The sequence below is a fragment of the Oenanthe melanoleuca genome, chromosome 7 (genome assembly GCF_029582105.1).
Source record: "Oenanthe melanoleuca isolate GR-GAL-2019-014 chromosome 7, OMel1.0, whole genome shotgun sequence".
In the NCBI taxonomy this organism is placed as follows: Eukaryota; Metazoa; Chordata; class Aves; order Passeriformes; family Muscicapidae; genus Oenanthe; species Oenanthe melanoleuca.
Window position 1 is genome coordinate 9,906,609 of NC_079341.1, and position 25,500 is coordinate 9,932,108.

At 43.3% G+C, this 25,500-nt stretch overlaps 1 protein-coding gene across 6 annotated transcripts in view; it reads right to left on the bottom strand.

The window, feature by feature from the left end:
• ANKRD44 (ankyrin repeat domain 44) overlaps window positions 1-24,350 on the bottom strand; it is a 122,722-nt gene extending 98,372 nt beyond the window's left edge. For 2 of the 6 annotated variants that reach the window (XM_056495734.1, XM_056495732.1), the window contains exon 1: window positions 24,131-24,324. In XM_056495734.1, coding sequence (XP_056351709.1) covers window positions 24,131-24,157 — 27 coding nt within the window. In that variant the 5' untranslated portion in view covers window positions 24,158-24,324. Of the gene's footprint in view, window positions 1-24,130 lie in introns of all 6 variants that reach the window. The other 4 variants (XM_056495729.1, XM_056495731.1, XM_056495730.1 and 1 more) reach the window with 4 other exon arrangements.
• Between the last annotated feature and the right edge of the window lie 1,150 nt (window positions 24,351-25,500).

Below are 25,500 nucleotides of genomic sequence, written 5' to 3' on the forward strand. Positions count from 1 at the left end.
TCTACCTGCCAAAATTAATCACATTCTCAGAGCTCAGTTAGATCAAAGGTGGAATCTCACAATACTTTAGAACAGGAAAGACAGAGGACATAACAAAAGAAGCTCAGCACTTGAACAGAGCATTCATGAATTGTCTGAATTGTGAAGTATTTTCCAGATAAAAAGCCTCAACTTGTGCAGCTTTGTTTGTGACTCCCATCTGATTGACAGAAGAGGGGACAGCAGGAGACAGTAAAAGTAGTTTTCAATTCAACTGGAATAACAGTAAGTGGGGTGAAGCAGAGAGCCTCACTCACTTTCACCAACTTAATGTCAAATCCAGGCCAATGCTTCTCCTGCCAGACATTAGTCCACATTATATCATTCAGTTCTTTCATTTTTAATGAGGCACAGCAAAAGAAACCATGGCACAAACACTGCTAGGCTGCCTTATCTTTGGGGCCCTGACTGCTGCCCACATGGTTTATTTGCCTTTGTATGGAAAATTTCCAAAACCTACCCACGTAAGCTATCTTGTGAGAGAGCACAGAAGTCAACCTTGCTCCTTGAACACAATCCTTTTCTGTCTTCCCAACACTATTTGCTTTGAACTAACAACTCATTTGAGAATAGAGGTCTGCAGCTTTTAACTTCACACATTGTTATTTCAGTGAGTGACCAGCAAGGTCTGCTCACTCCTCAGCTTCTTGGGCTGCTGATGGGAATGTGCCACTGACTGGAAATAACGGGATGGTTCTTCTCAAGAGAGGGCAGGGAGAAGTGGTAGCAGTGGGTAGGGAAGCAGAGCCTGGACCCATTCCTGGTCAGCAGTTTAGTGATGAACACATTCCACCAAGTCAGCCTAATACTTTCCACGGCATTTTGCCAGGGCCTAAGGAAAGCAGTAAACCCTTCCCAATGTCACAGTTTAGGGAAGAAACAAAGGTTATATCAACATGCACAGGAGCACCAAGAACTAGTGAGACAGTGCATATAAAAGATGTAGCAACATTGTTTTCCAAATCAGAAATACAACACAACCTTCGAAAGAAAGCAAGTTTAAGCTTCTATTCGTCCTTTGATGTGTGACAACTTGCTCACACTATTGTTCCCTGTAGAAAATTTCCAGTCTGTTTCTCTGTTTTATCTTTTGTTGTACTAGTCCTGGCATTACTCCAGCTGTATTTTGACATACATAGTGTCATATTAAACACTGCATTTTGAAAGCAGCTTCAAAATCTTTCATTTTCAGCAGAAGCACAACACAACATTACACTTGAGAGCTGTACCTCTCAAATTGGATCAGTTAGGAAAGAGTTTACTCCCAGCTAACCAATATCTCATGTAGGTACATATGTTTCATTCTTAAAGATAACATTAGCTATGTACCTCACATGAGGTACTCATATGCCCTATTTCAAATGTGTACAGAGTACTACAAAACATAAAAAGATTACTGCTCAGTATACGCATAAATCTGCTAACAGTTGTTTTAAAACTACCTTGCTAAAACTACACAACCTAAACATGTACCTTTTCACTTCAGTAATGTGCAAGTAAGTAGACAGGAATTCTCACTGTTCCTGCTCTTCTCATTCTTCTTCTGAATTAGTACCTGTCCATCTAGAAAACAGGCACCTGTCACTTTATCATCTTTATTTGTACATCTAGGCAACCAGGACAGAATGCTGTGCAGCGTGTCAGGTTAACACATAATGAAGGTCATTTCCAGCTGAACAAAGGCAACCAAAACCCTCTACCATATTGTGTTCCCCAAGTTTGTCACAGAAAATTAGGTAATGCTAATACACCAGGAATAGCCACATAGATCTGATTTCATGCACCACTGATCCCCCAATATTAGAAATTATGGTGATATATAAAAGCCTATCTATATAAAATTGTCTGTCACAGTGCAAATACCTCAATTACAGAATGCCCTTGCTATTAAGTGCAGGAAACTGATATGCAGCCTACATGTAATTGAAGACAGCAGATTCACTTAAACTTGAAGCTAACATCATGAGCGTGACATGATGAAATTATATTTTTCCTTATTATAAAATCAGTAAAACACTCCTTAGTATCTAAAATAATAGTTAACAAATAACTAGTTGGCAGCTATATTGTGTTCTCCCCTTTCTTATAATGTTTAGACTTCAATAATTTCATCTTCACGTTACCAGAGCAGATTCTTGCAGGTACAAGCCTTGTTGGGAGGAAAAGAAATCCCTGAAATTAGTCACTAACAACAAATTAAGCTGAATCTTATTATCATGTACAAAAAGGAACATCTCCTAGATCTGAATCAGGTATACAGAATAGAAAGAAGAGTATATGACAGTTCCAGTCCTGTCCTTCAGGAAGGACTGGCTTTGTCTGTGACAGCTGTCAAATACACTGGTGCCAGAATAAAGCTATTCACAGGGATTTTAGAGGAATATAAATTATTCTAAACATGGTTGGGTGCGAAAAGGCAACTGTGTAAGAGTTGAAAACATCATTGAAGAGATCAGGACAGAAAGCAAGAATCAAGAAGTACTTAGTCAGAAACTAATGGCACTGCCATTCCTACAAACGATTAGACAGAAAATAAGGATATTTCACACACATGGTAAATGTTATTTAGCAAAGGAACACCCTTGATTCTCATGTCCTCGCAAATGCCCAATGCAGGGAGTCACCAGGAGGATAACGAATGCAGCAAAGCTCATCACATTAAAGCAAGAGGTGCCAGACAATTCCTGAACCTGTGCCATGTGATACACCCCCATGATTTTCCATTCCATTCCTTCCAGCAACATCCTGAAAACCACTCCGGTTGCAGGCTGTTTCAGCAGCCACAAAAAAAGACAGACTCAACCACAAGTGAAAGACTGTTCAGAGTTTATTTTTTCCTTCTGGCAAGAGTAAAAGCTGGTGCAATGGCCCAGCAGGAGCTGCTTGACACAGCAATGGAGGACATCTTGATCACAGCCATGGCACCAGCATGGAAATACCTGGTGCACAGGCAGCAAAACACCTGTGGCTTGGGAAGGAGAGGCAGCCCATCGAGATGTAGGCACGGGGCAACGTTGCAAGGCTGTACCTGAGTGTTGTGCCAAAATCTGCCCTCTGGCAGAGTGCCTACACAAGGTACCAAACACTTCTGAGAGCAGGAGCATCTCCTGAACATCCCACAGCACAGCAGCCACCACAGCAGAGCCACAGCTGAGGCTGCTCACAGTTCTGAGCCAGTGCTGCAGCCAGGACAAGCTCTGGGTACTCCAGGAGGAGCCAGCTGAGAAGCAGAGCAATGTTTTATGTGCCACTACAGCTCATTCCTGTATCTGTTCTCAATATCACTCACCAAGCAAAAACTATCCCAAAAGGATCCCTGGTCTTTTCAGGGGGTGAACTCCGAATGCCAACCTTTCACCAAATCTTTTCCACCCTCTCCAAGATGCCTCATGGGCAGCTGCCAGCACCAGGGTACCTCCTCCAGCAGGCTTTGTTAACATAAGGAAATTACCAGGCATTAAGTTAAAAGCAAGACCAAGATCTGTCCATGCTGTCACCACGCAGGCTCGAGACACATTCAATTTCAACAGTCTATTTCAGCAATCCCAGCATTAACACCTAAATTAAAGACAAAGTTAGAAATAAGGAGTGATCTTCCAAAATCCTAAATACAATCTTTGTTAAATTACTCATCTGGATTAATACTTCAGTATGAAACTCCAAGAGGTGCTCCACCAGCACAGTGATTCCAGCCCAAGGAGCTCATGCCAACAGACACATATGAAACGCAAACAAGGCTGTCTCTTGAGCATTCCCAGGAACAGGAGCCAACATCCAAGGGGGAAATGCTAGGCTGCCCAAGGTAATGGCAACACGCCCATAAATTTTGATGGAGCCAAGCTTTTATGTCTGCACATCTAAAAGGTAGTTCCTGAATGGCAATAATATTTGCCATTATTGTTATAGACAACTAACATAAACCCAGTTGTGCTGGGAGTTAAAAATTCCAGGAAGGTTTCATTAAGGCATTTTGTGAGAGGTTAATTGTTAAAAGCAAGTGACATTCAGAGAAATTGTTTAACAACCAGCAAAGAGATATTTCTAGTTATCCCACAAGCAAACAACTGTATTTTAAGCCAGTTATGCAGGGCTGCTGTCTCCGCCAGCAAAAGATAAATGTATTTCTTCTGCTTGCTGCACATTTCTTCTGAACCTGCACAAACTATATAAACAGATTTTAGAGCAACAACACATATGCAGGGAATTAATACCAGGCCTGTAAAACAGATGGCCCCACAAGCCCCAGACAACCCTCCCAGCCATTACTTTGTCCTGCCATGTTATCTTCACCTTGAAAGGTGAGACAGGAATCAAAGAAAACAAGCAATGAATGTCTTTCAGAAGATCAATATTCCCCATGACTTGTTCCTCCAAATGAAAATAAGTCTCTGCATGCTCTGATAGCGTGCCAGACCAGCTGATCTCTGAAATCACAGAACAGCACATGTTAAGGCACAGGTTATTCCATGGAGCAGTTCAGACCAAGGTGCTCAGAAGCAATCCAAGGTGCAGCACCACTGCTCAGGTGGGCACAGCCTTGTCCAAGGGGCTGGCAGCAAGGGAGCCAAGCTGCTCTGCAAGTCATTTCCTTTGCTGGCTGTCAGGGTCACAATGAAGCTTAAATTTACATACAGGTGTCCAAAAGTTGCAAGAGATACTGTGCAAACTAAAATATTGCCACCTTTTCAACACAGCCTTTGGGGGGAAAATAATTGTGATTTAAAGGAGAGGAAAGACAGACATCAGAAGTAAAACAGATAGGATCAATTAAAGTGAAATTACACAGCTTAAAGCATTTTGCTAGAGCAGCTATGTTGGAGCACTCAGTTTTGAGAGTTCCTTTGGCAGGCAATGCTTGAGCCAGCAGAGGGAACTGATCCATATTCCCCTGGCTCCTAGGGACTAGAGAACAGGAGCCCTGGCTGGCTTGGGACAGCCAGTTCCAAATAATCCAGGTCTTCTATGGCACTGGTCACAGAAATTCCTGCAATGACAATAAAAACTCACAGGCTTATTGCTATTTTAGTCCTAACTTCTTTTATTGAATTTTTAATTTATATCTATATTGAACACATTCCTGAACACTCAATAACACTTACCTTTTAGAGACAGGATATGGCTTTATTGCTGTTTTAAGCCACATACCCAAATAAATTCTTTTTAATAAAATAGTCAACATTTTTAGAAACCAAATTGCAGTTATAAATGTAGGTGCCTTCTAATAGCATGACAGAGTGCTTCACACACAGATTTTAGCAACAGATACTTCAAAGCCAGAAAGAATACAAAATACAAGGCACAGTATTTTATGGCCCTGTGATAGAGGATGACTTTCAATGAGGAATTTCTTTGCTGAAATGGTTTCAACCAGGAAACAGGGGAAACCATCTGGAAGTTCCACTGTTCACAAAGTATTTGGGTGCAAAGTACTTGTGTGCAAATTCACATGTGTGACATGTGAAGTCACACAAAGCATTCCTCATTTAACAAGAAATACCTGGTTCTGCCTTGCCAGACATTCTGTCTGGGTGCTGGTTTTAGGGACACATGTTGAGCTAATCCCCCTGGCCACAGCAGCTTGCCCACAGGCCATCTGTAGAGGCCTCCTCTCTCTACAGAAACCCTGCAAGGCAACAATGGTGCCAAGATCATTAGCCAAGCAAAATCACAGCTGGCAGAAAATGAAGCAAAAAATAGCTCCAGACAAGAATATAGCAGAAGAAAAATTCAAAGAAGGTAAACAGATGAAAATAATTATAGAACAATTTCAGAGAGTCTTTGGGTGGTTTAAAAGGAAGCAAGACAAAGTTCAGGAAGAGAAAAGCAAAGGCAGCCAAAGGGTCTCAGCTACTCTGATAACAAGGAGAGAAATGTCACAAGGGATCAACACACTGAATTTAATAACCATTTGGAGCCAGGATGAGGTGGGAAAGATGGTGTTAAGTTTTTTATGAAAGACTCGAGCGTTGGCAACACAAAGACAATAACTCCAAACAGTGAATACTGACTTTAACAAGCTCTGGAGGAATACAGTAAGAGGAAGAAACAACACTGCTCCTTTTTGAACAGTGGGTTGACCTCAGCCATGCAGCCCCAAAACTGCAAACACTGGTGTCACTGGTTGCAACGGAAGCTTGCAGGGAGGTCAGGGCCTCCTTGAACACAGGGAAGTGTGGCTGTAAACCTGCACCTTTAAAAAACCAGATGGGACACTGGTTCTACATTCATGGGCAGAATGAAGAGCAATGCCAAAGACTGTGTTGGAACAGCAGTCACTGAAAAGACAATTCCTAACATTTGCACAAGGAAATGCTGTAAGCATTGCTTCTTCCCAATGGAAACACTGCAGTGCATCACTCCTGTTCTCTACTCCAGTCGCCCCAGGAGATCCCTCTGTTTGGAACAAGCACCTGCAGTGGTTTCATTAGGAACTGACTGGAATGGGAAAGAGATCAACAAGCTCATATGCTTTCAAGAATGCATTAAAACTACCTGTGAGACCCAGCCAACCCACTGAGGTAAATGTTTACAATGTGGTTTGAGAGCATGGAGTTCAAAAAGAACTGGCATCAGGCACAGAGAGCTCCTACCTTATCACAAAGGCTTCTCAAAACACAAAGAAACCCGTCCCAGGTATTTGAGGCACGCGGAAATCATGTTCCCTACTGTTCCTCTCCTCATCTAACATGTTTTCAAAATTAGATTTAATTCTCTTCACCTTGAAGCCCTCTCAAGCAATTACAGTGTATGTTCTACAATCATGAGAAACAGGTAAATGTACTCTGAAATCTGCTGTGTTTAGATATCTGTTCTCTTAACTCTCCTAAATCCCTGCTCCTTTCAGATGGAATTTATTAGAAAGTTAGAAAGGAGCCAAATATATCAAACCTTTAAAATTCATACAAGCAGCAGAAATTCTGGTTTGTCTAGCTGCAGCCAGATGAATAAAATATTCAAAATTCCAAATATATAACAAATATTGTAAGAGGTCAACTCCTTCATCTGGCAAGCCATCAAGCAAAAGAGTCTTTTCCAAGGAGGAAATATGATACAAACACACCCATGTCACACCCTAATATTAAAACTTCCATTCAATCATCCTTCAGCTATACCAACAGAATCAAAATGCCCACAACAGACAGCTCTTTGAGACCTCTTAAAAAGAAACCTTCCCATCAGAAAGCATCACTTTATCTCTCTCCCTTCCATTTATTCATCTGTCTTGTAACATGATGGAAATATTTGTACTGGAATGCAAGAAAACAACTTCAGTGCACCATTTAAGGATTAAAAATGCTTCTGAAGAGTCAGTATCTACAAGCCATTGCTACCTTGTAATGCTGGGTAAATTCAGACACTAGCAAATTCCTTACATATTTTAGAGTACATTTATTTTCCTTCAGTTTTACAGCTTTCACTAAGCTAGACAATGGCATATTTTTCCCCTTTGCATGCTGAAACTGTAACTACTTGCCTTGACAACAAAATTCCCTAATTTTTATCCATGCCAAAAGTGTCTTTCTTCCTATATTATTGATCAAGTTTGCTGCAGCCATGCCAAAAGCTTGATCAGAAAGCTGCATCACTGGTAGAAAGTGAAGAGCTCCCTTCTGAGGGTCTGCAAAGAAGAGCCAAGAGAAAGGAGTGGTGAAGATACACTGGGTTCTTTTATCAGCTTCCCATTTAGAACCAGTTGAGAATTGCCCAAGTGTCAGCCTCTATCATCATGCTCATATGAGGAACAAGCCTTGCACTTACTGTTCCCAATTATTCCCCTCACAGCTGGGGCAGCTTGCAAAAGTCCAGGGCCTTCAAAGGGTGGTTTCTGCTGGTGGTGTGCAAGTCTCAAAAAATGTCCCATTTCCCTGAACAGAGCAGAAAAATCAACAGCAGAGACTTCACTTCTCAGAAATCCCGAGATTCTAAGAATCTACAGAAATTCTGTCATGTCAGAGACTTCTGGGAACAAGACATTTTACGAATTTTTAACATCACAATCCTCCTCATGTTATCAAAAAGGCTGGATGCCATTAACTACATGGAAGTTCAACCACTGCTGAAATTTGGGGAACGAAGCTGCACCTCACTACACTTAGAGCTTTTTAAAAAAGTCAACTGTAACAAAAGGTTTTGTAGTTCCAAATCCTGAAATAATAACAAGCCTTCCCACCTCTCTGAATCTTTGCAAGAAAAAAGTAAAGATACAGGCCCTTCAATAGGACTAACATTTGTTTCTGTGCTTTTCTGTGGTTTTCTTCTTTTACCTACTTTGACATCATCCAGGTATCTATAAATCCATGCAACAACTTGCTTTGTATACTTCACAGTATTGGTGTTACACTAATTCCCTGGCTTCTCACTTCCCCCCTTTTAAAATAGGCAAAATATTTGCCTGTCTCCAGTCTTGTATCTTCCCCATCCTCCACATACTCAAAAATAATCTAAAATTTCACACTGCTACTATGGCTGTTTTACATTTCAATTTTTCAGCCTTTTCTGATTGCATCCATTACTTGTATACCTTCTATATCATATAACCAACTTCAGTATCATTTATTGTCTTCAACTTACACCTAACATTTAGATAAAATCAATTGCATTTTGTTGTAAGAGAAAAAATACAGGCTGTTTATAAGACCAAAACAAACAGAGAAAAATCTACTCAGGAAGTCATCAGAAATGATGAACCACAAATGACATATGATACTTAAAACTATTAAATTAATGACTCTTGCTTGCACTGCCCCCAGCTCAGGTTTTTTGGTGGTGTCAGGAGAAAACGATCCTAGAACTTCTGAACGACCCTAGTTCTTCTGAAGCTAAGAATGAAGGGGATGATGAAACTTCAGCAGAGATCCAGGGGATTTCTATCAGCACACCCAAGGGAAGGACTGCTGCACAGGGAGCTTTAACTGCTACCTTTCATGTAACTTCACAGCACTGAAGACACTCTGGCAGCTGGCAAAAAAAAGGAAAAGAGAGACTGTGCTGAAAATATAAAAGAGGGTAAAAATCAAGGAGTAAAGTCCAGTACATGGACTCTGTGACACAAGCTAGGCACAGGGGAAAGCACAGACCATCTTCCACCAGCTCTGAAAACACGAGAGGTATGAGGAAAGAAAAAATGCACTATTATACAGGCAAGAGAGAAAGGGCTTCTCAAAAACTCTCAAGGAATAACACACATGGTTTAAAGAAAAACATGACTGAAAGCAACCCAGAAATAAAAAAAAAAAGTAAAGTATCTATACATGTACTATGTAGCGCATATGTTAAAACGTGTGTGTGGGACCATGTGCCACAGGACTCAAAGGGAAGAGTTGTCATTAATACCAGCTTAGGGCAGTACTGCCCATTCACTGGATTGACTCCCCTGCAGTTGGTGAAGAACCAGGCCCAAGGCTGAATTTGAGAAAGTGTTACATAGCAAAGTGAAGCACTGAAGCAGCCCCTCTGAACGTGCTGTCTGCAGGGCAGCTGGAGCACAGGATGAGCAGCCAGAGTCAGCAACAGCCACGCCAGCCGCTCAAAGGGGGAGCTGGATGGGAGGGCGGAAAAGTAGGAATGCCAGGTCCTAACCACCAGCTAACTCTGGGGCTAAGAAGAAGAAGTGTCAGTTGACTTCCATTTCCCAAGGTGGGTAGTAAAAACGCAGAAGGAAAAAAAAGAAAAAAAAAAAAAAAAAAAAGAGCAGTGGTTTTTCTATCATTTAAGAGTTATTGCCTTCCCTTGTATCAAATACAGAAGCTGTGTGGCTGCAGCAGAAAAATCTCATTTGCAGAAGAGAGATTAGCTGAACCATCACTTTCCTCTGCCCTGAGATCTAAAGTGAAAATCTCTTTCTCTCTCCTACCCTTCCCCACTCTCAGGCCCCTGTAATTAGTTGCATCATTTTAAACTGTTAAAAGCATTCCATTACACTTTCAGGTTTTGCTCATCTATTTCTGGCCCTACTTGGTTGCCAAATCTTGTGGTAGTGTACTAAGTCACTCTTGCACTAGCTATTTGCTAAACAGGCTCTAATTAGGACTAAGAGCCCAGGTGGCAGAGAGAGAAAAGAAGATGAAGGATTACACTTAACTGCATTTACTTTAAAAAAAAAAAAAAAAAAAAAAAAAGAAAGAAGACTGTTGGTGCTACACCTCTTAGTTTAATTAACTTCAAGAATAAAAACAGGGCATATGAACTCAGGAGGTTTCACATTCCAGCAGCAAGAAAACAGATGCCTTCTCTCACTTCTTTCATATTGGAATAACTCAAACTCTCCAAACTGGCTCTCAGTGAGAACTGTTCTCAGTAAGCTTAAAGCATTCCCATGGCTCAGACCGTTGAATCCTTCTGTGACAGTCCACAGTGACCCCAGATACGAAAGTGGTTCAAGGGACAGCAAAAAAGCCAGATGATGTACAGCGTAATAAAAATGTACAGATATAAATAAAAATATACATAAAAATGTAAAATGCCAGGTTAGAAATCTATCTTTCACATTAATATGCACATTGAGCCAACAACAGGATGGCCACTCCAAAAGGCCAAGACAATTTCATACTTTTAAGTATCACATTATCAGGAAAACGACAAGATCTGTTTGGAATGTGGAGGGGTGAGTGGTACAGAGATGGAATGTCTCTCTGAAGGTGTGCTGAATCTTGTTCATTTTCCCATTTATTACTAAAGAAACACACAAGAAATAAACAGGCCTGTATAAAGTCTAAATTAGAGCTGATGAGTATAACTCTTATTTATCACACTGATTCCTAATTTCCTGGTAGTCTTATAGGATTAACCTGAACAAAACCATTGATGCAAGAGCACTTTCCATTACCAGCACTGTGGCACTCATCCAAAGGCTTCCACCTTCTCCAGAGGTGACAGAAAGCCTAAGTGACACAGTGACCCATGTAAGATCTGCCAGAATATCAGAGACATGGAAGAAAATCATCTGCAGGACCAGTGTTTAGTCACCTGGAGGAAGTATTGCTCACTCTTCAGCATCAATTTTGAGGGAAATTTCTATATACACAAGGCAGGTATCAGACAAATAAAACATTTTCAGCCTGTAGCACTGCAGAGAGACAGACCATTCTGCACAGCATTTCCTAAGTAAGCAGCACAGTTAATTAACTCTGTGTTGATTAATGGTGTTCTCTCACATCAAGAATTTATTGAGTCTGTTATTATATACAAGGTCATAATTGCCAAACAGCCACAGCTAAATACCATTCCTTGCAGTCTACCCCTTAAGCATCATAATGTAAAATTAATTGGTACTCATTTGTTAATTAATATGAAATATTTTAAACCATGCAACATAAAACTTACCACTGCTCTTTTGTAAACAGACATGAATGAACAGAACTATTTAAATACCTTGGGAAGAACATCCTCTTTGGAATCAGGGTGGGATGGGGGGTGTCTTTGTTCTTTGTAGTGGGCTTTTCTGTGCTCAGGAATTTACCAAAAGTGCTATTCTTGAATAATTAGTCAGCAATTATTCTAGTTCCATGGTGCACAGACCAGCAAACTATGCTCTTATGCAAGAATATGAGCACCCACACCAAAATATCTCTTCAGAATAGTTATTTCAGAGTAGCTGTTTCAGTACATTTCCAAGCACAACTGAAATCAGCTCATAGCAAAGGGTCCAACTTTGCCTCAGCAACAAAGACCAAAAAGACACTTGCTCCGTTGTCCCTTCTGGGATCTTCAAATCCAGGGTTAGCAGCTATTTAGGGAAAGGGCTGGCAGTGTAACAAAGTAGACTCTCATTGTGAAAGAAGCCCACAGGTTGGATCCCTAATCCTCAGGATGGGGAAACACATGCTTTACACAGGCATATCCCCTTCCCAGAAGTGGGACCTGGGCAGTCACTGCCAACAAAGCTGCTCTGGCTTTGCCCAGCCTGTGGCAGCTCCCTTAAAACTCAAGGCAAGTCAACATCAGGCCTGCCTGGTGGTAGGCAAGGAACCAGAGACAGCATCCCAAGCCTGGCTCTGCCACACACATAAGGAGAGCACCAGGGAACAGACCCCAACCAAGTAAAGCCCCCTCTACTTATATTTCTGCAAGCAGTTTTACTACCCTCTAAGGGCTCACTGGAATACAAAGCTTGTCTTCAACCACATTTGTTTCCTAAAACCGGGGCATGGGCAGTATAAAGAAGGTCTGACTGGTTTTTCAGCTTGGTTAAGGCAGACCTCAGCAGAGAGATGGCTTTTACATTGATTCCACTTGACATGCTATGAACACCAGGGCTCAGCACAACTCTGTGGGGCAATAAAACATGCACGAATTTATGCAATAAGGCACAAGCAAGCAAGCTCTCCTCTGGTGAGCAAACTGTTTATCCCTCTTTAGAGAGAATTACCTTACTGGTGAAACATCTACTGTAGCTTAAAAATATTACTGCACATGTTCAAGGTTCAATTAACATATCAGCTGAACACTTTGTTAAGAACAGGCAAAACTCTGGAGTGTTCTCTCCAAGCCTACTGCTTGAAAGCAAACAAAATACATCAAGAGAAGCGGCATCAGGAATAAAACAAATGTAACATTACGGTTGGAACTGTACCCACAGAGGTGAAGCAGTTATTTGCCCTGAACTTTTTTTGGTGTTTTTTTGATGCTACAATATCCCAGCAAGTAGCAGTGCAATTCAGTCTGGCAGACTCAGAACAGCTCAATAATCTCACAGGAAAAGAAAATACATCAAGAGATTTTGTTACTGCTGTGGGTCAGAGCCTTTGCCTATTTGCTTAGTCCTACACAAGCAGCTGTACACAAGCCCTAGGAGAAAGCCTGCTCTATGCTAAAGCTTTTTGAAGGCTTCAGGCACTGAATTACACCTGCTTGTCCACCTTCTCTTAATTTTTTGTCCCTATCACAGAGCCAACTGAAGAATTCCCTAGACAACTGTCTGAAAGTGTGCAGGTCTTTAAAGGGTTGGAGACTATGTGTCTGCACAGTCATCCCTTAGGAGTCACACAAGGGTTTTCAGACAGTTGTTTGGAGCTGTCTTCAGCCAGCCCCGCGGGAACAAGAAGTGCTGAAGATCATGTGCCTGCTCTGTGGTTTGCCATCATTTGTCTCTCCTTTTCCAGACAGCTCTCCAGTGAATCACAAACCTGCCTTGGAGAGCACGAAGCATGCATAAAAACCCATTAAAGATATGCAAACTCCACCTAGGAACAGGAACCAGGAGATCCCAAATGCAATCCCTGATTAATGTGAAAGCTGTGCCTACGCCTGGAGGAAGAGGATAAACGCAAAGCTTCTGTAACCAGCTACCCCAGGGAACTGCACCTGCCGAGCCGCAGCATGCAGGTGCTCCTGGGCTGTGTGATCTCCCCACCAACAGTGGCCACATCCTCAGAGAACCCAGGCAGGATAATTCACTCTTGGAACTACACAGGCTACATGGCTGGTTTAGCTAGTCTTACCCTTCTCTGTGGAGGAGGGCAAATCTGTTTGGCTCCATTTGCTCCCATTTGCAGAAATGAAATAACACTCCTCTGGGAAGCAGGGGTGATGCACCAATTTACCAGTCTCCTTGGAAATGCTTCTGGAAGGAGGAACTTCTTCTAATTAGAAACTAGATTGTATGTCTATAAATATTTACCTGTAATAAGCAGAGCTTAGTGAGAAGACATGGGTGGGGGCTGTGAATGGGTTTAAAATGCCTGCTTTGTATTCAAGTGGATTACCTGTGTTAGAATTGAATTTAAATGTATTGATCCCTACTTAAGGAGATAGCTAAATGACTAGAACATGGTATGGGAATCAGCCAGCACTATGTTAAACCACAAACATTTCTGCTGAAGGACTGTGTTGAATCCTGATGAGTTTGCAGTGTGCCAGCTGTGATGGTTGTTTAATGGTGTTTTCAACAGCTGGACTCAATGATCTTAAGGGTATTTTCCTACCTAAATGATTTTATGGTTCTAAGACTGCTGAGTTTGAGCCAGACATGAAATAGACCTTGTGTGAAATGTAGCCAAAGGGCACTATCTAATCCACTGACAGTAAATTTTCAGATTTGAGAGGCTAATCTCTATTTATCTGAATGACCCAGCTTCACTGTATGTGTGTTCCATGGCAGAGTCAGGCAGTCCTGGATTATTAGGACATTTAGGCTAAACAAGCAGTATTGATGCATAACAGGCTGATCTCACTTTTACCATTTGTGCTGCCAGGCCACAACGCTAAGCCTATGACACAGGATTAGTGACCAAAGACAGCCACCCACAGCAATCTGCCAGAATAAAGCTTTACCTACCAGGTGACCTAGAAACCATTTCCTAACACAGCACTTGCTCTTAAGCAGCAGCAATGCTGATTTTACAGTTTACAGAACAAATATCTAAAAAACCCAATATGTTCATTGAATTTAACACTGTACCATGACAATGCATGCCACCATTCATTCCTCACCTTGCAATATCATGAGATTGGCACCAGCCCACACAGTAAACAGTGTGAAAACCACCTGCAGGAAGGAAGGGCATCACTGTGAATCAGCCACTGAAAGAGGTAAATCAGGATTTGGCTCTTGCTCTGTCACCAGCCCCCTTCTCAGCCTGACTCAAGACACAGAGTTGCTCTGCAGCACAGTTCTCCAGCTGTGAAAACAGTAACAAGCACCTTCTGTTGGCAGTGGCATTAGGCAGCAGCACTGCACCTCCACTGCCTTCTCCTCTGCCTCCTATCATCCCTCCTGCTCTCTGCCTCAGTTGCCCAGGGCAACTCTTCTCCTTCCACCTCCCTCTCTACGAACTCTAAAGCCCCCTTTGCAGTTTCTTAAGAAAAAAACTCTCAGATTCATGTACAGCCAAGGTTATTGGAGTCACAGGCCCCACTTGCAGAAAACTCCATTAGAAGTTGGGCTACATCTCCTGAAGAGAAGCAGGATTATGCATATAGCTAGAGGATCAAGGCTTGTTTACATTAAAAGAAAAAAAAAAAAATCCTCATACTAGGCTTGATTCATACAAGCAGGGTGCAACAAGATCACTTACCTAAGCCTGCTCCTCTCAAACTCAGGCAATGGTTGCAGAACCTGGCATACCACATATACTTCACTGGTAGAGCACTTTGGAAATGTTCCTGGAGTCACTGACTAAATAAGTCTCTCTCTTGATTTTAAATTGTAGATAAGTGCTGCATGTTGCATTGGCAAGCACATTAAACAGCTGGAAGCATAAAGACAATATGGGGTTTTTCAGGCCCTTGTTCTTTAATTTTTTACCCTGGGCATACTAGACAACTAAAGACCACACTGAGCAAATCAGTGTTTTACAAGATAATACCGTGGGGTTCTAGCCTCAGGATGCCAGACTCCCATGGCAAGAGGGCTGGCTCCAGCAGTGACACCAGCCCAGGCTGGTGACACCAAACAGCTTGGTGTACCCATCTACTGCTGCCAGCAGGGCCAACAGCACAGGCACAGCTTTGCTGTGCTGCCTTACTGCACCGAAGACAAAAGAAGAAACTTTTATTTCAAAAACCAAACAAAACAAACACCTAGAGAGGCAAGAATAAAAAACACTAGTGAAAGGGACATGATGTCCACATTTATCTCTTAAAAGTATGGGGAAAATTAACTTTATGCATAGAAGCACAGTAAGGCAGGTGCTGCTACCAGTGTGTTACTATAAATACAAAGCAGCTTCCCCATATTCCTGCAAAGCTAGACTAGATTTGATACATCCAAAAGCAAAACTTCATTTGAGGATGAGATTTCAGAAGCAATCTGTGGCACTTTCACCTTGGAAAGGCAAGGAGCCTATCATGTTAAAATGATGCTGTGATAAAATGGATTATGTTCTCCATCTGAATGGTATTATCTACATTATTAATGACAAAGTGCATATAAAAGCTTATTAATGATCACACTCATTTCCTTTCCCAGAAATTATTTGATCATATTTAGAATGTGAAAGCTTGTGCACCTAATGGTGCAGTTGACTGGTGCTTTCTCTTCAGCTGATACACTGCAGACACAATCCTTGATTTTTACATTTTTACTCTTAAATTTCTGTAAGCTACATGCTCTTCTTCTGGCAATACTACATTGTAGTTAGAGGTATGCAAACAAGTAGACACCAAACAAATGTTTTGCTAAAGCTTTTGCACAGACAAAAGACATTTGTTCAAGCAACAACTCTATAAAATTACAAATGCTGCAAGATAGGGAAAGAAACAGGCTATATAATATAATCCAAAAAATTGCCAGAATAAAAATCTTAACGCTTAAGCAGAAAATTATTCATCACTAGAGATTATATGGAGACTATGTGCCATAAAGGATATAAACACAGGGCCCTTGAAGCAATCCTACATGTATATAATTCAGTAACACCAAGGGTTTTCCATAAGAAACCAATTCCTTTGTGGAAAGGAGCTGAAGCCTTAGCTCAGTAAATAGATGCCACTGGGTTCATCAGTTAAGACCATATGCAGGAGTTAACTACTCTGGTTTTGCCTGCTTCCTCACAAAGATGCAGTAGCACGCAGCTGTGAGGGGGAAGTGGGGCTTTGTGAGGGCATTCTCCCCAAGTAGTCTTTTAAAAACAACAGAGCAAGCCTTGACAAATAATTGCAGCACAAAAATGCACGTCCGTATATAAAAACCAGCTTGTAACACGAAGACCAAACATTAAGCAGACAAGCCTGCTAGGCCAGGAGGTTCAGCACTGCATGGAAGAAATTCATTCAACAGCCTCCATTTTTGGTTGTACATCTGCAGACAGGGAAGGTTTTTCTTCCCCCAAAAGCAAAACACATGCAAATGTCTGTCATCAAAAAGCACACGCTCTTTCAGAATGTCACAATTACCTAGCCACAACTGAATGCTGTAATTTGTTGACCAACTCCTTGCAAACTTCCAAGAATGACCTCAAACCCTTGGTTGAAACTGCAAAATAATTTCTCCCCTTTAAATGTAATTTTGTAATGCTTTGATTCCCACCCATCCCCAGGCTGAAGGGTTCCAACATGCTGCTACATGTTTCTAGTGCAGCATAGAAAAAAAAGGCTGAAGCCACAGACAGCAGCTGTGGGAACTCTGCCAGCCCAAGCTTTCCAGCAAACAAAAAAAAGTGACAAATAACAGATAGGTACTTCTGGAAAAAAAAGAAAAAGAAAAAAGAAAAAAGAAAAAAGAAAAAAAAAAAAACCAAAAAAAAAAAAAACAAAAAAACAAAAAAAAACCAAAAAAAAAAAAACAAAGCTAATTTGAATATGGGAAGAACCAAAGAAATGCACTAAAGGGTATTTTACAGAGGTAGTCTGTCAGCAAGTTTAGTTTACCTGTATGTTCTGCAACATACACAGGCAGTTTGTGAAGTAGGGCATTCAAGAAAAGCAGGAATAAAAACAGAGGAAATGGTCAATGCTATCAGAACATACTTTGAAACATTTGCCTAACAGGCTTACACCTACAATATCTGGCTCACGTAGGCATCTGTTGACACCAGGTTAGTATTAGCACCTGTATTAGTACCAATGAGGAAAAAATTCTGGACAGAAATTAAAAAAAGTCTAAAAAACATAATATGTTAGTTGAAGCATTAGTTATTAGCCTGAAGACAGAATTAACTCCAACAGTGGCTCCTAAAGAGTAAGCTGCTAATTCCAGAAGCAAAGATCTGTAAATGGTAGGGCAGCTTCAGGAAGAGCAGAAGGCACTTGGCCTGGATCCTCCTGGAACAGACCACAAAGCCAGCACAGGGAAACCCTTCCCATCACCAACACATCCCAGCCTCTGCCTCTCCTGGCAACAAACAAGCAGGATAAGCTACACATAGACCTCCAGAAACAAGGCTTAGAAGTTTTCTTTGCTTCCAGGGGTTTGTTCCCCAGCCCAGGGCTGTGTGGTGCTGCTGACAGAGCGGCACCAACCCAAAACTGCGCCCAGGGGAGGCGCAGCACACGCAGCCACCACGTTCAGCAACCTGGGACACTGCTACTCCCAGGTCACAGAAAACACTCTCCACCCTCCAGCGAGGACCCAGATAAAAACATCACCTTCCTGGAATCCAGCCATTACACAAGCACCCAGGCTGGGAGCAGTGTTTATTTCTCTACTAAACGTAGCCATGACAACGACATCTTCATTTAAGAGATGAGCAGGAGGACGTCATGAGGAACTTGTCAGGCATGGATAAAATCCCACACCTCAAGAGAGCACAGGAGGGTAAGCTCTGCTGGATGCCATCTGCAATTCAAGAAAACTAACACCCTAACATGACAGGCACACTCCCCTCAAAACAGCAAAGCATCTAGGCACAACCACTCCAAACCTTCCCAGCATTACCAAAGAGCAAACCTCTGGAGGATTTCCCTGCTAAAGAAGTATCTGCGACATATTTGAGCACGCTACACCACACCAGAAATTCTCCTGACTCAAGTACTTCTTTTTTACCTTGAAACAAGTTACAAAATTATCAGGAAGTGAAACATTGCAGAAGCTATGACCAAAAAAAAAAACAAAACCAAACCAAACAACCAAACGGCTTCCCTTTAGAGCCTGTATCTTGCTTTCTCTGGTGACCCAAATACACCTCCTCTGAACAGGACCATCCCTGGAAGCATTTAGGAGGAATGTAGGGACATAGTTCAGTGGTGGTCTACACCAAAGGGCAGCAACCATCATTCCCTGTGGGTCTGAACAAGACCAGGAATTCTGGCACATCCCAGTTTTTCCAAAGTTTTTATTTTATTTTAAAAAGCATGAAGCCATATCTCACAGTATGCAAGACACCTAGGGACACCATGGCTCTAGAGAGTGGCAGCCCCAGTGGAGTTACTTTAGTGTAGCCATATTTTCATTCCACACAAAATAATAGAGACACACTCCTGTGGGCAAATTCCTCCTTCCTTCCCCACAATTACCTTAGTTTTGTGGCTGAATATTTTGTACTAAAATGGATTATCTCTTTCTGGCTGAGAGCCCTTTCAAAACCACTTAGAAGACTGCAAATTAATATACACACCTTAATATTATCTAGTCATAATATGAGGAGGGGAGGAATCGTGGCATCTCATGCCACACCAAATTAACTCATGGGTTGCCTGTGGCCACAGGTTCATTAATCCTATTTTATGCAGTAGATTCAGGGGCATTTTCTCAGTTGTTTTTACATGGCAGAGAGAAAGGATACACAGGAAGACTTTATTGTCAACTGAATGATTCTGAAATAAGTTAGACATGCCATAACTTGGAAATGCAATTGATTTTGTTAGGAGACTATTTGTTACTGTTGTATTCATTTTGGTTTTAAGTGTATTCAGACACAAGTCCAGCCTTTGCCCAGCAGATTTTTATGATCTTTGACATCTGTTTAAAATTATTTAAACATCTGTTCAATGCTGTTTCTCTGTGACCATAATAAAAAAAGATCCTGATGGTCAGCAAAGAACTGTCAAACACAGGAAAACATTTGGGAAAGGGAGAGAAATGGTCCTTTCAGTTCTAGTCACACTGCATTACCCTCAGCAATCAAGGACAACAGGCAAAATACCAGGAGACAGGATGAGGGCTTGCAGTTAAGGGCAGCTTAAGTACATACACTACCATTCATCTGGGCTCCATTACCCTTATGCATGCATATGCATGCTTGTGAGGGCAGCCTAAAAGTAATTCTGTTCTTTTGTACATACAGGGCCTGGGCTGGTCACACTGAAGTCACAGTAAACTATGACCCTCCAGGTGCACTGGAGCCAAGGCTAGCTAGAGCCTGTGTCTGTCTCAGATTTACAGCAAGATTCTCACTGAATCTGGCAGTGCAGGCATGAAACCACCAAGCACATCTCTTAAAAGCAGCTGCACAAGCTGTGCCCAGGTAACTTCCTGTTTTATTTTTGTTTATAGAAAACCTTCTCAGTGTCTTTCAAAGACAGAATGATACATTTCCTCTGCAAACATGCACAACTATAACCGACAGGCAGTGAAGAGCTTGCATCAGCCTCTGACAGGCATCAACGCATGTCCCACACACATCCCGCTCTGACAGGCACAATGGGCACATTTGTGCCAAGGAGGTGAAGGCAGAGCTGGCATCCCAAATCAAACAGCCATGCACAGAGCTACTTTGTTGGCTTTAAACAGAAAGAAGATGACAGAGTTAGCTAGAGACAACCTGCAGGCCTGGGGGCAGAGACGGCAACTCTGCAAGGAAGGCCCCAACTGGTAAGGCAAAATTAAAAATGAGATGGAGACACTACAGAAACTTAGGTTCTTCTAAAATAATTTTCCAAATGCTGAATCACAGAAGTTTACATATAGAATTATTTTAAGATATTTTACCCTCTCACAGTGCTAACAGAAGCAATTGTCTGTTTGCTGCCCAGAACCAGCAGTGGAAATACTGAAGATGAGAAGCACACTTGACAGGACATCAGCTACCAGGCCCTCTCTGGGAAAGTTTTCAGGTGGCAAATAAACAGTTCTCAAGAAACCAGGTTACTTGGTGCAAGTATGAGGAATAAGCTGGGCAAAGAACTGCAAACAGCAGGCAGAGAGAGTGGTAGCAGGAAGAATCAATCCTACATCTGCTGATTACTCAAAGGATAAGAGAGGTGGGTCCAGGCAACAACTTCTGCTCAAAAAGCAGCCACAAAAGTCACAAGCAGAGCAGTATCTTCACCCTTTGAGAGTGCCACTCACACCTGAAAGCTTCTGGCTGCTCACTTCTCGGAGCACTTTTCTTCTGCTCCTTCTGAACTTCAGCTTAATTGCAATAGCTAGAGGCTTTTATCACAAACAACTGCACCCTCCCACAATATAAAATACTAATGCTTATTGAAATGGAAAAGATACACCCAATGATTGGATAGAACAGTACAGCAGTAACTTTTAGAACTGAAAAGAAAAAAAAGGTTTTTTCAGTCCTTAAAACAACTTGCACACTTGCTGTAATTAAAATTCCCTGCAGAGATGGCAAAAAAAAAAGGCCCAGATAAATGTGTTAAGATTTAGAGCAAGTTTTGCAATATTTGTATACGACAACAGAAATATTCAGACTATCAGAATGTTTACAAATGCACAGACACCACTATGCACAAAGATTATAATCCTTTGAACTAGTTTAAGTTTTATGAATTATTTGAGCTTGTTTTCTGCTTAACATTTCGTCATTCAAAAGTGACTAGTTACATGCCTGAAAGAAATTCATCTAGAAACAAACGATGGTAGAATACACTTCCTGTAGTTAAACCACTTACAGGTTTCTCCTGGCTCAACTGATGAGCTAATAATTACCACCATTGGAAGCAAATTCAAGTAACCTACACTAATGCTAAACTCTTAAATTAAGCTCTCCTGCCTAACAAGTAAATGCAGCTAAAAGAACTGATAATCTCTTTTAAGGTTTAAGTGTAGCAATACTTTAGCACCTTTCAGCTATATCAAAAAAACAGCAACTATTTACATCTATCTGTCTTCAAAGCCTGTATGAGAGGTGGTGTGATTAATTTCTCATCTGTCTGAATACCACCTGTGCTGTCAGATACACTTGGTAAGAAAAGCCAAGCATGGAGACAAGGAATAAACAGAAATCACTTAAGAGAAAGGCCTGTTTGAACTCCCAGCACAGAGGCTCTCCAGTCATCTCCTACATGACGCTCTCTTAACTGGTCAAAATCCAGATCCAGAAGGAAGCATGTGCTACACAAATCCCAATGACAGGCAGTCAACCTTCCCTGAGCATCACAACTCAGACCTGAAGCACCCCACACTGGGTGCACAGAGCCCACACTCACTCACAGCAGCACAGGTCCTGACTGCTGCAGGGACATGTGGAGTGTCCCTCACACTCCAAATCTCACTGCAGGACACTGTGAGCTGTGGCCTCTTGTGTTTAAGAAAAAGGAAACCGTTTCCTGAATCGCTGCAAGTTATCACTGTCACAGCTGCCTCAATCTACAAGAGCAGGAAGAAAAGCAGAAGGAGCCTGCTCCCACAACCCCAGCGAGCCTGAGTACATGCAGGAGCTGTTACAGGAATGCAAATCTTCCCAGACACATCATTCTCCAGCACAGATTCACCTCTATTCTCACCAAGTCTATCTATAACCACTTGAGGCTGCTGCTACTGTGTCTCTCTGCTGAAGGTGGGCCAGCCTGGGGACAGCACTCCTCCAATCTGTCAGAGGAGAAGTAGAGCTTGCCCTGATGCACACAGAGCTGCTGCTGTGGTGCAGCCCTGGTACCTTGGTGACACTGCTCATGCTGCAGGTGGGAATGACTCCAGCAGCAACAGCTCCAAGCACACAGAAACAGGCTCGCAAAAACTTCTGCTCTCGATTTAAGAGGAAGCACCACAACCAGCTCTGAATGTGTCCTCCCCCTCTTCCACTCTCTCAGAAGTGAAAGAAAAAGATCTGTTGAAGAAAATTAAGGAAATGAGAAAAGATCCATCCAACAGGATGGGTGCAGGTAGACCTGCACATCCCTCTATAAACAACAGGAAACCTATGTCCACAAAGAAAAATTATCAGCCTGTCTTATCACATCCCAGCCCACAGCCTGACCAGGAACAATGACAAGCATTCACCAAAATTTTGAGCATTCTCGAAGTAGGCACACTACATGGGTGTCACAGCAACTCTGAGGAGCCTCGTCCCTCTGCTTTGAGTTCTTAGAGAAGATGAAAAGGGAGAACCTTAAGACAACAGCCCATCATTTTTCTATGGCATTACAGGCTTCATCAAGACGTGATCTGCCTGACTTAAATCTATTTTGACTTCTACTACTGCAGCTGAAATTCTCACTATAAGATATCAGGAATGGTTTAAAAACGTTAAAGACAGTAAATTCAAGGGCTTCCCTAAACATGTAAAAAGCACTGAAATTGTACAATTTTGGTCCTTTGTAACACATGTATTTTTAATATTAACGCTTGCTGTTTGGATTTTTAACACACAGCTCCTACCTGAATCTCATTTATGAGACTCAGTCTGTGCACCTTGAGGTAGTGAAGCCTCATGGTGTGAAACATTTTCTATACCAGTAATAAGCATCAAATCTAAAGATGAGGAGGATATTCAAGGGACATGTCAGGAGGCAGCCCATAAATACTGCCTTCTGTTACACATGAAAAAACATTATAGTCTGGTCCCACAGCACCACTTTCATTTTAGAAGCAGCTTTATCATTTGCTGCTTTCAAAACTCTTTCCAATGTGCTATGTGGTGGCTTCCTGCATGTGGGAGATTTTTTTTGGAAAAGCATAAATAGACTGTGAGAGAGGCTTGTGATCTTCAGGTACGGGTATTTGGAGGGGCTGGCTGCAGGCAGTCCTGAGCCCCACAGGAAGGGTCTGAGGCTTGTAGGACACCCACGCTGCAGATCACAGGCGGACCACGCTGAATTAAAAATAGCAGATTAAAGCACGCAAAGTGTGTAACAGTTGGTAGAGTATATGGATATATCAGGATGTGGGAGTCATAATATCAATTTACTAAAACACTTATAAATGCTTCTAGCTACCAGCGATAAGAAATACTTTAATACTGATTACAGCTGTTCTGCCCATTGCTAAATTTAACACGATCCAAGTACTAATACTACGGGTTTTCCTAGCAGCCTGTGAAGAAGGGCAACAGCTTATCCGAAGAGGCACTTCATAATAAAAAGGAAAAATTATTTCTACGCATGGCACAGCAATGAAACGATGGAGAAAGCCGAAGGAACGATAGGCAGAGCTGAGAGGCCTTTCGGAAGGAGCCGACATCCACCTCCATCCCACCGCGCCGACGGGAGATGTCAGGGCTTCACCGGGGACCGCGGGGCGGCAGCTCGGCGGGGACGGGCGAGCGCCCGGTATCGCTACCGCTGCTGCCGCCGCCACCCCGGCGAGCTGCGCCCTGCCGGCCCCGAGCCCCCGGCCCGCCGCACAGAGACAATGTCCGCCGGGAAGCGAGAGAAGCGCAGCGGCGGCGGCTCGGCGGGCAGCCGGCAGTGCACGGCACCCCTGCGGAGGGGCTGCCACGGCCGCCCCCGGCACGGGGAAGGGCCTCCCCCGGCCGCCCGCACCGCCGCAGGGGCTGCGGCTGAGCCCGCCGCCCGCTCCCGCCCGCCCCGCGGCGCCCACCTGGTCGGCGAGCTTGAGCACGGCCATCCTCCGCCGCGGCTCCCGCGCACATGCAGCTCCCGCGACGGGCGGCGAGCGCGCCCCGCGACCGGCGCTGCTGCTGCGGCGGCTCCGCTTCGCGGCGGGGGCCGCCTCGCCTGGTCCGGCCCAGGAAGCAGGGGCGGGCGGGCTGCCGCGCACGGCCGCGCCGCCACCGCCGCCTGCCGCCGCCTTTGTTCGCGCCGGCGGCCGCTGCCGGAGCGGAGCGGAGCGAGGGCCGCCCGGGGCTCTCGGCGCCCCCGCCCCGCCGGGCAGCGCGGGGGGCGGTGCCGCCGGCCCGGGCGGGACCCGCACGGATCCGCCCCGGCCGGGGTTCCGGGCACCTGCTGCACGCCGGGGGTCCCGCCGCGGGAGCAGGCTCCCCTCAGGGACACGGCGCTGCCCCTCGGGCCGGGGTGCGCTGTCCCCCCCGCCGGCCTCACCCTGAGCGCCGAGTTCTGAGGGCCCGCGCCTGTTCCCATCGACCAGGCTGAGGGAAATCAGCGAACACACTATCCCAAACCCGGGGACAAGGAGAACACAACCTCTTCTCCCTTCCTTCCATGACTGCGTGCAAAGCCATTTGTCAGATCCTATCAGACAGACACTACTGTTCGACAGGAATCTTTTGGGGATTTTTTTTTTACCTCTTTTTGTAGTAGCTATCTTGAAAAATCTAGTAACACCTACATTCAAGTTCCAGTTATTTCATTTTTCAAAAACTAACATACTAAATAATAAGTACAGGTCAATAAGCAAACAAACTAGCCCCTGCCTCATGCTGAAGTCCCTGCCTCATGCTGTAGAGGAAAATGAACATCATCCACTGTTCTTATTGAGCTGACCTGGGGGAAACTTCAGTTCCACCCCCAGAGCTGGCTGTCAGTGTGACTCGAGCACCAGTGCACAGCCAAGCATGCAAGGCCAGGGGATGGCAAAGGGGGGAAGAGAAAAAGAATAAAAAAAAAAAAACCATGAAGGGGTAAATTTATGTTCTTTCTTACTCCTCAGAGTTGACAAACTAAATCCCTGAAGCATGTGATTTGATTAAAATCATTGGCACAATGCACAGCAACAGGAGTTACACACATGCTGAAGGTAATGAGGCTAATTACATTTTTTCCAAGGACACGTAACTGAAGAGCAAAGGACTGAAGATTCCCTCTTCCTCTCCTCCAAGTCACAGAAAGGCCAGGTATTTTCTCACAAGTTAGATTCTGCAGTGAGAAACTCCCATATGCCGCAACACATCAAATATGACAGTGATTTATGGCTTTTCAACCCTTAATTACAGAATGAGGTGACTAGTTAAAAAAAAAAAAGGCAAGTGTCTTCCATGGAAGAAAACCAAT